At 44.8% G+C, this 13,431-nt stretch overlaps 2 protein-coding genes across 2 annotated transcripts in view; both read left to right on the plus strand.

Annotated features, from left to right (window-relative positions):
- The window catches only part of sned1 (sushi, nidogen and EGF-like domains 1), a gene marked incomplete at both ends in the record, with an annotated part of 36,199 nt that extends 25,556 nt beyond the window's left edge, over nt 1–10,643 (plus strand). Inside the window, 10 exons of the mRNA XM_080535960.1 lie at nt 1–238; nt 1,683–1,866; nt 4,239–4,351; nt 5,169–5,447; nt 5,751–5,892; nt 8,332–8,414; nt 8,622–8,720; nt 9,285–9,422; nt 9,988–10,075; nt 10,529–10,643. The exon at nt 1–238 is cut by the window's left edge and continues 50 nt beyond it. Of these exons, the coding sequence (XP_080392086.1) occupies nt 1–238; nt 1,683–1,866; nt 4,239–4,351; nt 5,169–5,447; nt 5,751–5,892; nt 8,332–8,414; nt 8,622–8,720; nt 9,285–9,422; nt 9,988–10,075; nt 10,529–10,643 (1,479 nt within the window). The remainder of the gene's footprint in view (nt 239–1,682; nt 1,867–4,238; nt 4,352–5,168; nt 5,448–5,750; nt 5,893–8,331; nt 8,415–8,621; nt 8,721–9,284; nt 9,423–9,987; nt 10,076–10,528) is intronic.
- A 2,370-nt stretch (nt 10,644–13,013) lies between these two features.
- ryk (receptor like tyrosine kinase) overlaps nt 13,014–13,431 on the plus strand; it is a gene marked incomplete at its 5' end in the record, with an annotated part of 61,378 nt that continues 60,960 nt past the window's right edge. Inside the window, one exon of the mRNA XM_080535961.1 lies at nt 13,014–13,341. Within this exon, the coding sequence (XP_080392087.1) occupies nt 13,014–13,341 (328 nt within the window). The remainder of the gene's footprint in view (nt 13,342–13,431) is intronic.

Here is a 13,431-nt window from a genome sequence, read left to right on the forward strand (position 1 = left end):
GTGGAGCTGCGCTGGGACCTGCCGGAGGCGTCTCAGAGTCTGGTCAGCGGGTACGCCGTCACGTACGCCCCGCTGGGCCGCGGGACCCGCAAGACGGACTTCCTGGACAGGCAGCAGTCCTCCTACCTGCTGCAGGGCCTGGCGCCCGGCCTGCTGTACAACATCTCCACCTTCTCTGTCAAACGCAACAGCAACAGCAACGACATCAGCCAGCCCGCCATCGCCCTCATACGCACCCGTGAGTCACTGTTGCCATGGGGCCATGCTGGGTGTTTTATAGGTGTACTGTAGGCCTACTATTCGGTTGTTAAGTCTGACGTCAAACGTGACGTTTAGCAATTTCCGGGTCCAAACCAGAAATTCTCCACACCAGAGTACCAGTGTACTACAGCACCAGAGTACCAGTGTACTAAAGCACCAGAGTACCAGTGTACTAAAGCACCAGAGTACCAGTGTACTAAAGCGCCAGAGTACCAGTGTACTAAAGCACCAGAGTACCAGTGTACTAAAGCACCAGAGTACCAGTGTACTAAAGCACCAGAGTACCAGTGTACTAAAGCACCAGAGTACCAGTGTACTAAAGCACCAGAGTACCAGTGTACTACAGCACCAGAGTACCAGTGTACTAAAGCACCAGAGTACCAGTGTACTAAAGCACCAGAGTACCAGTGTACTACAGCGGTAGAATGACAGTTCAATCGTTTTTTAGACTGGGATCTATTCATACAACAAGGGACACGGCACTTTCAAGTTTTTCCCATATTTGTCAGCGTCTTTGAGCCTCGGAAAAGCGCTATATAAATATAATGAATTATTATTATTTCTGCGGCATTTCGAAGAGAGCGCCTCAGCCAACGTTGGACCGGAAACACGTCACGACTTAACAACCGAATAGAGGGCATATGTTGTCTGAACTGTGTTTTGTATTCTGAGTGAATCGCTACATTAATTAAGGTCTGTGTGTGTGCACATGTGTGACCATAGCCTAGAGGAAGCCTTTTCAACCAAGATATTGAAATACCAACAGCTGGAGCAGGCCATATCACAACTGGGTTACAGATGTCAACTTTTAGTTTTCATATTTGCCAGCCTGGGCCGTGTTCATAAGCTTGTTGTTAGAGGCCTTCAAATGGCTGGTCTACCTAAGAGAAGGGCCAAACAGTTAGCAGAGTACTGCTCAGTATCTGCTGTTATTGGTAGACGCTCAATATGGAGAAGGCGGTGCTTCTTGTACCCATGAGCTGGATACTGTCTGTTGTACAGTACTGATACTGGATCTGTCAAATCCACTGGTATCATCATTTAGTGTGAATAACATCCTGTGTGTAGCATAACTGGTTGAATAACATCCTGTGTGTAGCATAACTGGTTGTTGGCTCAACTCTACTGTAACTGACTGTTTCCATAATGTCAAAATGCACTGATAGTATTTATGTCCTTTAGATATTGTACATGTATGTGGACATAAATAAAGCATTTAAAATGTGTGTATGTACTGTATGTGTGTGTGTGTGTGTGTGTGTGTGTGTATGTGTGTGTGTGCGTGTGTGTGTGTGTGTGTGTCTGTGTGTGTGCGTGCGTGTCTGTCTGTCTGTCTGTGTGTGTGTGTGTGTGTGTGTGTGTGTGTGTGTGTGTGCGTGTGTGTGTGTGTGTGTGCGTGTGCGTGTGTGTGTCTACCCCAGGGCCGCGGAGGGTGGAGCAGCTCCAGGTGGTGAACGCCTCCTCCTCCCAGGTGTGGCTGCGCTGGCTGGTGCAGGCGGCCCGGCACGCGGCGGTCAGCCAGGTCCGCGTGTCCCTGGTGCCCTCGGACGGCAGCGGGGCGCGCACCGCCCTCCTCAACACCAGCACCACGGAGTACGCCTTCAGGTCAGGGGCCGCACTACATACCCTATACCCAAGTACAGAAAGACTGTGTAAGGTAGGGAGATGAAAGGGATATGGAGAGTTAGATTAACGAGCAGAGGTTGTACATTTTCTCCCTTTTTTAAATGTATCTTTATTGTATTTTATCTTTACCTTTTCTTTTTACTGTTTTCCCCTTCTTTTATATTCATTCTTTGCTTGTATATGTTTTTATATTCGCCTTCAGGTCAGGGTCTAACTACTACATACCCCTATCACTTCCTGTCCTATTCCTATCAGAATAGATTTCATGATCCTTCTGCTTGTTTATAAAGCTCTCACTGGCACAGCACCAGAATATCTGAGAGATCTTCTGCTAGCATATCAGCCCAATAGAGCTCTCAGGTCTTCTGCTAGCATATCAGCCCAATAGAGCTCTCAGGTCTTCTGCTAGCATATCAGCCCAATAGAGCTCTCAGGTCTTCTGCTAGCGTATCAGCCCAATAGAGCTCTCAGGTCTTCTGCTAGCATGTCAGCCCAATAGAGCTCTCAGGTCTTCTGCTAGCATATCAGCCCAATAGAGCTCTCAGGTCTTCTGCTAGCTGACATATCAGCCCAATAGAGCTCTCAGGTCTTCTGCTAGCATATCAGCCCAATAGAGCTCTCAGGTCTTCTGCTAGCATATCAGCCCAATAGAGCTCTCAGGTCTTCTGCTAGCATATCAGCCCAATAGAGCTCTCAGGTCTTCTGACGCTGGTTTTCTCTGTGTACCACATGTACAAAAGAAGAGATTTGGTGAGGCTGCATTCTCATACATTTTGTATTATTATTTCTTCAGGGAATGGTAATGGTAATGGGAGGGGTAACATATACATGAACAGAAGAGAAATAGAATAACAAAAATCCAGTAGAAATACAAAATTCCCATAAACCTTCCACCCCCCCAACCCCCCCTCCCCCTTCCCAATCTCCCTTCACCCCAACAGTCCCCCACCTCCCCCACCTCCCACAAATGTCCCTCCCGCCAGATATCTCCAACCCACCCGCCCAATCACAGCCCCCCTCCCGCCCCCCACCCCCCACCCTACAGGACCCTATGGAAGGAGCAAATAGATTAGCCTATAGTAGCGCCTTGAGAATGGTTATAGTTTGATCTCAGCAAGAAATATGATCAGATATAGTATAGTCTATCACTTCCTATCCCTTCGGCCTTCAGGATACCAGAGGGCAATATTTATTTATTCCACTGGGTGGCGCTGTTGAGCTTAGTGTGCTCCGTATGCCGTCAGGTCCCAGTCTGCCCTGCCTGTCTGCTTGTTCACTAGGGAACATTGTGAAGCCATGAAGCATCACTGGTCTGACTCTGGTCCCTGTGATGAATGTCCACACAAGAGATATGAGCCTTTGAGTAATTGTGTGTGTCTGTGTGCCTGTGTCTGTGTGTCTGTGTGTCTGTGTGTGTCTGTCTGTCTGTCTGTGTCTCTCTGTGTGTGTGTCTCTGTGTGTGAGTGTGTGTGTGTGTGTGTGTGTGTGTGTGTGTGTCTCTGTCTGTCTGTCTCTGTGTATGTGTGTGTCTGTGTGTCTGTGTGTGTCTGTGTGTATGTGTGTCTATGTGTCTGTGTGTCTGTCTGTGTGTGTGTGTGTGTGTGTGTGTGTGTGTGTTTGTCTCTGTGTGTCTGTGTGTCTCTGTGTCTGTGTGCCTGTGTCTCTGTGTGTTTCTGTGTGTCTGTGTGTCTGTGTGTCTGTGCGTGTCTGTGTCTCTGTGTCTTTGTGTCTCTGTGTGTGTCTGTGTGTCTCTGTGTCTCTGTGTCTCTGTGTGTCTGTGTCTGTGTGTCTGTGTGTCTGTGTGCCTCTGTGTGTCTGTGTGCCTCTGTGTGTCTGTGTGTCTGTGTGTCTGTGTGTCTATGTGTCTGTGTCTCTGTATGTCTGTGTGTCTGTGTCTCTGTGTCTGTGTGCCTGTGTGTCTGTGTGCCTCTGTGTGTCTGTGTGTCTGTGTGTCTGTGTGTCTGTGTGTCTATGTGTCTGTGTCTCTGTGTGTCTGTGTCTCTGTGTGTCTGTGTGTCTGTGTCTCTGTGTCTGTGTCTCTGTATGTCTGTGTCTCTGTGTGCCTGTGTGTCTGTGTGTCTGTGTGTCTGTGTGTGTGTGTGTCTGTGTCTCTGTGTGTCTGTGTCTCTGTGTGCCTGTGTGTCTGTGTGTCTGTGTGTGTGTGTCTGTGTGTCTATGTGCCTGTGTGTCTGTGTGTGTGTCTGTGTGTCTGTGTCTCTGTGTGGCTGTGTGTCTGTGTCTGTGTCTCTGTGTGTCTGTGTCTCTCTGTGTGTCTGTGTGTCTGTGTGTGTCTGTGTGTGTCTGTGTGCCTGTGTGCCTGTGTGCCTGTGTGTCTGTCTCTCTGGCTGCAGCTCTCTGCTTCCTGGTCAGATGTACACGGTGGACGTCCTGAGCCAGAGTGGAATCAGACCAGAGGAGTTCCCGTCAACGAGCCACTCAGCTGGACCGCTGCAGGCCTGGACCAGTAGGTCACATACATCTGTCTGTCGGGAATGTCGGGAATGTAGACGATATTGAAACACTTTAATGAGAAGATCACGCATGGGAAGAGTCTCTAGTCTGCGTTAGTGGTGTAGTCTAGCTTTTTTCTAGTGGGTATAATACTGTGATTTTTCCCTCCCAGCCTCATATCGTTCATTTCGGAAGGCCATAAAAAAAATCTGCACTCCCTGTCTAACGTTATATATATATATATATCTAACATGACATGTTATAAGGCTGATCTGTGCATGATAGTGCTGCATCTTGACATATTTCATGTCTCATCTCCCCCCCGTTGATGGTATATGATGCTATAGTCAGTCCCAATGGTCCAAAGGTCAAGTGCTTCGTAACACAGACGGGGTGAATTTTATGAATGAAAGTGTGAAAGTTCTATAATGATTTTTACGCCGTTACGTATCCTCGCACATGTTTAAGTGGGTATATGGAAATCCTTGTCCTTTCCTAGTGGGTATACGGCGTAGTCCTGCGTATCACCTAGACGACACCACTGGTTCTGACCACACTTCTAACTCGTGAGCTTAGAATTATAAGGTTCTATCTCCGTTTAGGGTAGTTCAGAGATATTGAGCGTCAAAGTTTTGACATTCCATTATGTTTTGTGAGATGGAACCTTTGTATTTTATTAATTACTAACTAAAACATTTCAACATTTAAAAAATAACACCACACAGGCATTAATAAACACCTAATGGATCAGATTATGTAAAAAAATCAATTTTGACAAAAATGTAGAGAGAACCTTATAATTCTAACATCACGTAATGTATTTCCCATAGGGCCTCTCCCCCCTCAGAACCTCTCTCTGTCCCAGGTGACCCCCAACACAGCCCTGGTCAGCTGGGACCGCCACCCCCGGAACCTTCCGGACGGCTTCGTGGTCAATGTGACCCGGGGCTTGAACACCAGGAGTCGCTTCTTGCCCAACGGGAAGCTGGGGTCGTATACGCTGCGTGAGCTGGCCCCAGGACAACACTACCACCTGGCTCTCATAGCCGTCCGCAACACAGGACAGGAGCAGATCTACAGTGTACCTCAGCACCTGGCCTTCACAACCTGTGAGTGCTTGGCCTTCACAACCACACAGCCTATAGTCAGTGAAATAATTATATATAAGCTTTTAACCTGCAAAGCTTTAGCATCTTTCACCCACCCACACATCTAACTGAAACAGAAAGAAAATTAATTAAATATTAGAAGAAGAAAAACATATTGTATATACTTTTTTAAATTATTATTATTAAACATGTATTCACACAAAGGTAAAATTGTTAAGAAATTCATGTCATCAAATGACTGTTTTGTAGATTTTTATAGACAATTGACAGGTGTCATTGCTTTCTACATGTCCTATGTACCAGTGTCCATGGAGGAGCGATGGGGGAGGAGGGAGAGGCCAGCAGCGGTGGGACAGGGGACCCCTGTGAGTCGCACCCTCGCCCCCCCTGAGCCTCAGGACCTGGGCGTGGCACCAGAGGTGGAGCACTCTGAAGAGATGCCCAGGTACCACCTGTCTGGGTTATGGACTGACTTATATAGCGCCTTTATCCAAAGCGCTTTACAACGGCCTCTCATTCACCCATTCACACACACATTCACACACCAATGGCGGCAAGCTACCATGCAAGGTGCCGGCCCCGCTCACTGGGAGCAATTTGGGGTTCAGTGTCTTGCCCAAGGACACTTCGACCAGGGTTTCCGTTAGAAAAATTTGCCGTCGGACATCGTGTCCGGGAAGAATTCGATTTACCGGACAAACGTGATATATTCCGGTCATCATATTAAAATATAATTTTATTTTATTTTTGCTAAATCATATTTTTTTTTTCTCCAAATCTTATATAGCTGTTTGTCGCGGTGATTACTGTTGTGTAGCGGCCTATATATGCCATTTAATGTCTATTTCTCATCCGATACGATTAGATGCGAGCTATATAATATATAATAATATAACATGATTTGACGGATGCGCGCTATGCCATGCGTCAAATCCAGCGCTGAACGGGTCCAGCGCTGAACGGGCGCCTCACTGGGAACTGAACAGACAGCATCGATCAATGAACGGACTCCACATTACGTTAACTGAAGTTTGTTAAATTGTTTGGGATTAATGTGAGTTTTCTATTTTGTCTTTCCAGTTTTACCCTTTTTTTTTAAATCAATAAAACAACGTCATTTCTATAAGTCTCGCTGGTTGGGAAGGCATTTCGTTTAGCTCGGGAGTATGACAATGGGAAGAACACAACTGTATAACTGAATGACAACAAATGTATGAGTAATGAGTAAAACAATAGTATGTTGTTTAACTTGCCGTTCGGTCGCCATGGCTCTAGTGTGTGTAGCAGCTTCAGCTAGCTGGCTAGAAACTTCTAGGGGTGCGTTCGTAAACACGCTCTGAGAGCGCCGGAGCGCACGCTGGCTTCGATGTCACAGAGCGACCGAGTCGTTCGATTGGACGAGAGGCGTTCCGCGAGTGCTGATCGGATTTCCAGAGCGTGTTTACGAACGCACCCATAGATGGGAAATCAAGAAACCGTATTACTATGGTGGACGGGTTGGCAGGGTTGCCAGATAGGCATGGGTTACCGCCGAATGGGCTACTGTGTTTAAGCGGTAATAGACTGGTTAAGCTGTAATCCCATCTGGCATCAATCCCATGTGGCACCTGTGCGCTGTTTCGCGTAGGCCAGCCTACACATTAGGAGTCATCATCATGCCGGTGTCAAATCATATCATAATAAAAGAAATACATAGCCTATATATTCGTCTTTTTTTAAAATAGAAGGAATCAGAATGTGAACTTTAGCGAATTGTATTCAAAGGGAATTATTTTCACCGGACAATATGTCCGACGACTTTTCAATATGTCGGACTTCAACAAAATTTACCGGACAAAGACCGGTAATTCCCGGTTAACGGAAACCCAGACTTCGACATGTGGCCAGCCGGGGCTCGAACCGCCGGTCTGACAACCTGGCGATCATTAGACGGCGGCTCTACCTCCTGAGACACAGCCGCCCCACAAAAGAGTTAGGCTATTATGGCTTTCATAACATGCATACTATTACAATTTATTACAATCTATTACAATTTCTAACACATTTTAGTCGAGGGTTTAATATAAGGTTGTCTCTCTGGCCTGGAAATTAAGAGTAAGAGCAACTCAATCATTTTGAACTGGTAATGCTAACCAGATGTGATTATGTGACTACCATTATTCCATGTTCCGAATGTTCATACTGTGACCTATGTGTGTGTACACATACACACACACACACAGGACCTATGTGTGTGTACACATACACATACACACTCACACACAGGATCTCATGGCTAGATACTGCACACTATTCAGGAAGACCTTTCCGTTGATAGTACCACAATTCGATGGAGCAGGTAAGGGAGGCGGGCAGTAGCAAAAATTAACCAATCACCATGAACAACATGGTTGAGCTACAGATGACCGTGTCTCAGTATGAATGAGTACTATGTTGAAATATGTGACTAATACATTTTTACTAAACAGTAGGCTCTAAATAGTCTGTAACATGGTTAGTATGAGCTTTCACACATGCCCACTGTCTTCATTGTACCTTTTGTTACACCTTAACTGCTCCTCCTGAGACTTCTACTGCCTCCCAGCACTGCGTCTCCTGAAGACACCCGCTTTTCGCCTCTACTGTGTCCCTAAAAACTTCTATAGACCCCCTTGTACTGTTTCTCTGTTTCTCCAGTGTCTAAATATTTAAAAAACCTAGGTTTAGAAGAAGGTGATAGAAGGTTTTTCCTTCTATCAATGGCCCCGGGCCTGAGCTGGATTACTCTTCCTGCTACGACTGGTGGATTGATGATTCACTTGCTTAGTCAAATGTATTGATTGTAAGTCGCTTTGGCATAAGGCGTCTGCTAAATGCCAAACATGTAAATGTAAATGTTTTGCAGATACACAGAGCTGATAGACGGCAGGGGGCGGATAACAGCCAAGTTCACCAACCTGCCCAGAAAGTCCCTCAGACACCGTAACAGTAAGTAGCAGTAATATAGTATAACAGCCCTCCTGTAAAACAACATGTTTAACTACGCTCAGCAATGAGGGTTTGATTGTTAACGTCACACAAGTCAGTGTGGGGGTGTTTGTGTGTGTTTACTCTTATATAACGGCTACATTTGTGCATACAATATCGTTTTTCCAATTTGACCTCTCTAAAATGATCCATATTTTTGCCTTTCAGAACCTGAGCTTCCTGTCAAGTTAGAGAAGATGGAGGAGACGACAAATAAAATCAGCCTTGCGCTGGAGATCCAGGAGGAGGGCCTGAGGAGAACCTCTGGTAGGTTCTGTCTGAGACAGGAGAACCTCTGGTAGGTTCTGTCTGAGACAGGAGAACCTCTGGTAGGTTCTGTCTGAGGCAGGACAGAGTCTGTCACCGTGCAGCGGTGGGCTCCAGGGATGGCACACTCTCCTGCTTTAATTGGTCCCAGATGGAAAGAAAAACATTCTTTACATCTCTCAGCAGTCAGTCTAAATGAGAGATCTGCCATATGGAAGTTATGTTAATCTGCCATTGGCCATGCTATAGAGCCAGACAGCATGTTCAATATTATCATATCAACTCTCATGCTCAAAGTAGCTGGGAAGGTAGACCTATCACGTTGAACGTTATAGAAACACAAGGGGAGAGCATTTGAATGAAATGAAAGAGGGACTACAAGTATCAGGGTACGGGGCAGAGAATGGAGAAAATGGATGGAAAGAGGGATAAGGAGAGAGGAAGGGGGAGGCAGGGTCTAGCGCAGGCTATCAGCTGTGGAGAATGTAGAAGTGTGTGGGATGGGTGAAACCTGAGCCCTGTGGTTCTGAGCTCCGGGTCCTGACGGCAGCTGCTGTCTTTCAGAGTCGTCCCGGGACTGCAGCAGTCTGCCCTGCCAGAATGGGGGTACGTGCTGCCAGAATGGGGGTACGTGCGTGAGGGGGAGCGACTCCTTTCTCTGCGACTGTGCAGCCGGGTTCAAGGGCAGACAGTGTGAACTATGTAAGTTTGTGTCCTCCACCACCACTACACATACATAGACATTGGGTGTGTGCCATACACACTACTACTAACCATCAGCCATTTGGACAAAAACACAAAATACACCCAATACAGATTAATTACATCTTAACAAGAGAATTGCATAATTAATTGCAATAATAACAGCACAGCAACATCATCAAACATCGAAACAAATGTGTTTTGGTTATGACATCATGTTGACAATCAAATGACAATTAAATTAATCCTTTTTTGTTATAACTTGTTGAACCGTTTTATGATAATGCTGCTGCACTGTAGAAGGCACTGCACTGCACACACACTTAAGCTTCTCTCTTGAATACATTTCCTCACCTAAACACCCCGAGTCAGACTATTTAAACATTTCTTTCCTAAAACCATCAATCACCAGAGAGACGTGCCAAATCCCTCCCTGCAGTATCTCTCTCCCCCCTCCTCAGACCCTGATTTTAGGTTTAAGGTTTAAAATACCTTTCACTCACTTTGTTTCCATGCTTTAATACTGTATATCTCTCAACCCTTTTTCCTGTTACCACCCTTGCAGTCTGCCAGCGCGTGCCACACCCGTGTACCCGCCTGTACTCTGAGACAAAGAGCGTGCCCGTTTGGGAGGGCGGAGTCTGCCATTACCTGTGAGTGGCACACAGGGCAGGGACCTCCTATTGGTCTAATGTCTCTACCCAGCATGAGGCATTACAATCGTGATGTTAGAATGATAAAGTTCTATCTTAGAATGATAAGGTTCTATCTTAGAATGATAAGGTTCTATCTCCATTTTGTCAAAATTGAGTTTTTTACATAATCTGATCCATTAGGTGTTTATTAATGCCTGTGTGGTGTTATTTTTTAAAATGTGACATTATTTTGAGTTAGTAATTAATAAAATACAAAGGTTCCATCTCACAAAACATAATGGAATGTAAAAACTTTGACGCTCAATATCTCTGAACTGCCCTAAACGGAGATAGAACCTTATCATTCTAAGCTCACGATATTGCGTACTCTAAACTTTTGTATCTTGAAGACTTAAAATATGTAAAAGAATGTCAGAGAACTATGTAAGGAGCTTATCTTGCCATCCACAGGTACAAAAGGACCTATAAAGTGCAGCAGGACGTTTGCTATCGAGAGATTTGTGAACCGCTGCTTCCTATGAAAAATACCAGTAAGTTGGCACAGTACATATTTAATGTAATGTGACCTATGGTGTTTTTTAATGTGGAAACTGTATTCTTGAGCTGCACTTCTGCCTGTCAAAGGAGAATTTCTGTCACTGTGTGACAGACAATAAAGCTATCTTGAATCTTGAATCTTGAATCTGAATCTACTATGGACATTGTGGATGTACTGTACTTATTGGCACAAGTAATTATTGGCACATACACCATTTTGCTTGTTTTTAAACGTTTTAAATGATCTCTCTCAAACAGACAGAAGAACTAATAAACAACAATAATGGTTGGTTGGTTTTCTCTGACATACAAACACTATACAGATCAAAGCTATTTATCTATTTATCTCTGGTACTGTCCAGCCACTAAAACTGCTCATTTCTCTTTTCAGAAAGTTGATTTTGGATGATCACATGAAACGACTGAGAACTATGTTGCCCAGAGATTGGCCTGTTGTAGCTCCAAGCTTGCGTGAGGACCCCCAAGCAGATGACTGGAACATGCTCATAGCCCAGAATCATAAAAGATGTTGTAATGTGATATTTGTGCTGAATTTCAACACACAATGTATGACAAGAATCGTGCTGATAAACAGTCTGCTTCAGTGTAGCCTGCATCCAAACCAGACCTCACATGTCCCTGCAGACACGTTTGGAAGTGTTTTGTAATGTATGTGATGACAATTTAGTCCCTCAGGAAAATTCGTACTTTGAGATTGTCCTTTACATCACCATTACCTTATCATCTAAAATGTGATCAGTTTATGGATTGCCAGAAATTCAACTGTCTGTTCGCTAAGCCAAAGAGCGACTATCACAACTTTATCTTGGAAAATAAGTCAGTGCCTGTCTTCATGTCTCTAAACCAACATCACTGCTAGCTATCATGTAAATAGTGTTTATAGGCTGTTTTGTAGGTGACTATTTTAATAATAAAAGTGTTAAAATGTGTCTTTTATCGCGTCTTATTTTATTAGCTTTGCAAGGTCATGGGGAAATGAAATAATCATATGGAAACTGACAATAGGCCTATGTAGAAGGTTTGTAGCCTATGTATGAGACATTTCCCTGACATTTCAAATGAAGATATTCAATCAAGGTATGATGTCTATGTTTTGAAATAAGGATCGACATTTATATTAATGACACAATTACATTCAGTTGATTGTCCTTTCAAACAAAAACACAGCCTACCTTATTACAACAACAACACGTTGGATGGAAATCAACAACTAGGCTGTTGAGCTATTGAGCATTATTTTGTGCGTTTTCTTTTACAGGGTAGCTATTCTATGAGACCGAAGAAGGCATATATTCCATAAATAAATATGTATTATTGTTTTTCCATATGAACATTTATTTGAGAATATTTTAATATTATTATTAAATAATAATTTATATTATATAATATAATATATAATATATAATTAATCTATATTATTATATATTATATAATATATTAATAATATTAATATAATATATAATATAATAATAATATTATTCTTTTAAGTTCGAGGAGCTCGAGGGATGGAGCTGCACGTTAACCTTCGAAAATTCGAAGCCGCGCGCTTCGCCCCGCATCCTGTCATCACGCCGCAGCACCCTCGAGGCCCCGCCCCCTGCCTCCTCTAACCCCGCCCCCTGCATCCTGAGGCCCCGCCCCCTGCCTCCGCTAATGAGAGCGAGGGGACGGAGGAAGACACCATGGAAGCAGAAAGGACCCGGCCGTTATTATTTTCAACTCGAACGTTACTATTTACCCTATCTTTCTGCTTTCTCACATTAAACCACCGTGAATATGACCATAACCGCGTTTAATAACCAATCCGAAATCGAGTCTAAACTCACGCTAACGAGAGAAAAACACCCTTATAAGCGCGAGTTAGCACAGTCTGTCCGAAGTAAGTTAGCCTCCTGGCTAGGCTAAAGCAGCTAGCCTCAGTTTTCTCAGAGAGGGAGAGAGACAAGCCTGGAGAAACGACGGGAAACTACCAAACAACGCGGAGGAGATTAGGATTCGAACCATTAAAGGTGTTAAAATCATTCATGTTGTTCAACCAAGTCTGACACTTGTTTTGGTATCAAGTTGAGACGTGGGGGTGAGGTGAGGAAATCTCTGACCAATCATCTCACATTCAAAGAGCTGTGGATGCAACGAAGACAATCCATGTTTGAAATGATCTCTGACTGAGTCTTAAACTGTTCAATGCTACACAATATTGGTTCTAACATCCAGTAGGTAGTTATAATGTTGCCTTTAGGAGGAATAACCTTAAGCAACGGGTGACGGATATAACATTTTTGGACACCAACTAAGGACAACAACAATAAGGAGAATACGTGGTACAACGACCGAGCTGCTATCATCTGCTAGCCTGAGCTGCTGCTAGACAACTGCGATGTTGGGGCACTGTTCAGTGTCTTGCCCAAGGACACTTCGAGATGTGGCCAGCCGGGGCTCGAACCACCGATCTGAGATTCACCGCTGTGGCCAGACGTCGACGGGGTCCCGGGGTTGGAGCTGGAGGCTGGGGGGTCTGGGGGGTTTCAGATGGAGGCCCCTGGGGGGTCTCTCCTGTTTCTTCTTCCTCCTGCTGTTGCTGGAAGGGGCAGTGTGCCTGTCTGCCAGCCCCCCCAGCAGTGCTGCCCCCCCGGGTGTCATCACAGGAGACGACCACCCCAGTGTCAACGTGTACATGAGCGAGGACGAGGTCAAGAAGCTGCTGGGTAAGGAAGCACCGGTGACCTGTCTGCATGGCCCCTCTTATAACTAGCTGATATATCATAATGGTCATAATCATGGTAAAACTAATCTAT

The sequence above is a fragment of the Nansenia antarctica genome (genome assembly GCF_963989245.1).
Source record: "Nansenia antarctica genome assembly, chromosome: 7".
NCBI lineage: Eukaryota > Metazoa > Chordata > Actinopteri > Argentiniformes > Microstomatidae > Nansenia > Nansenia antarctica.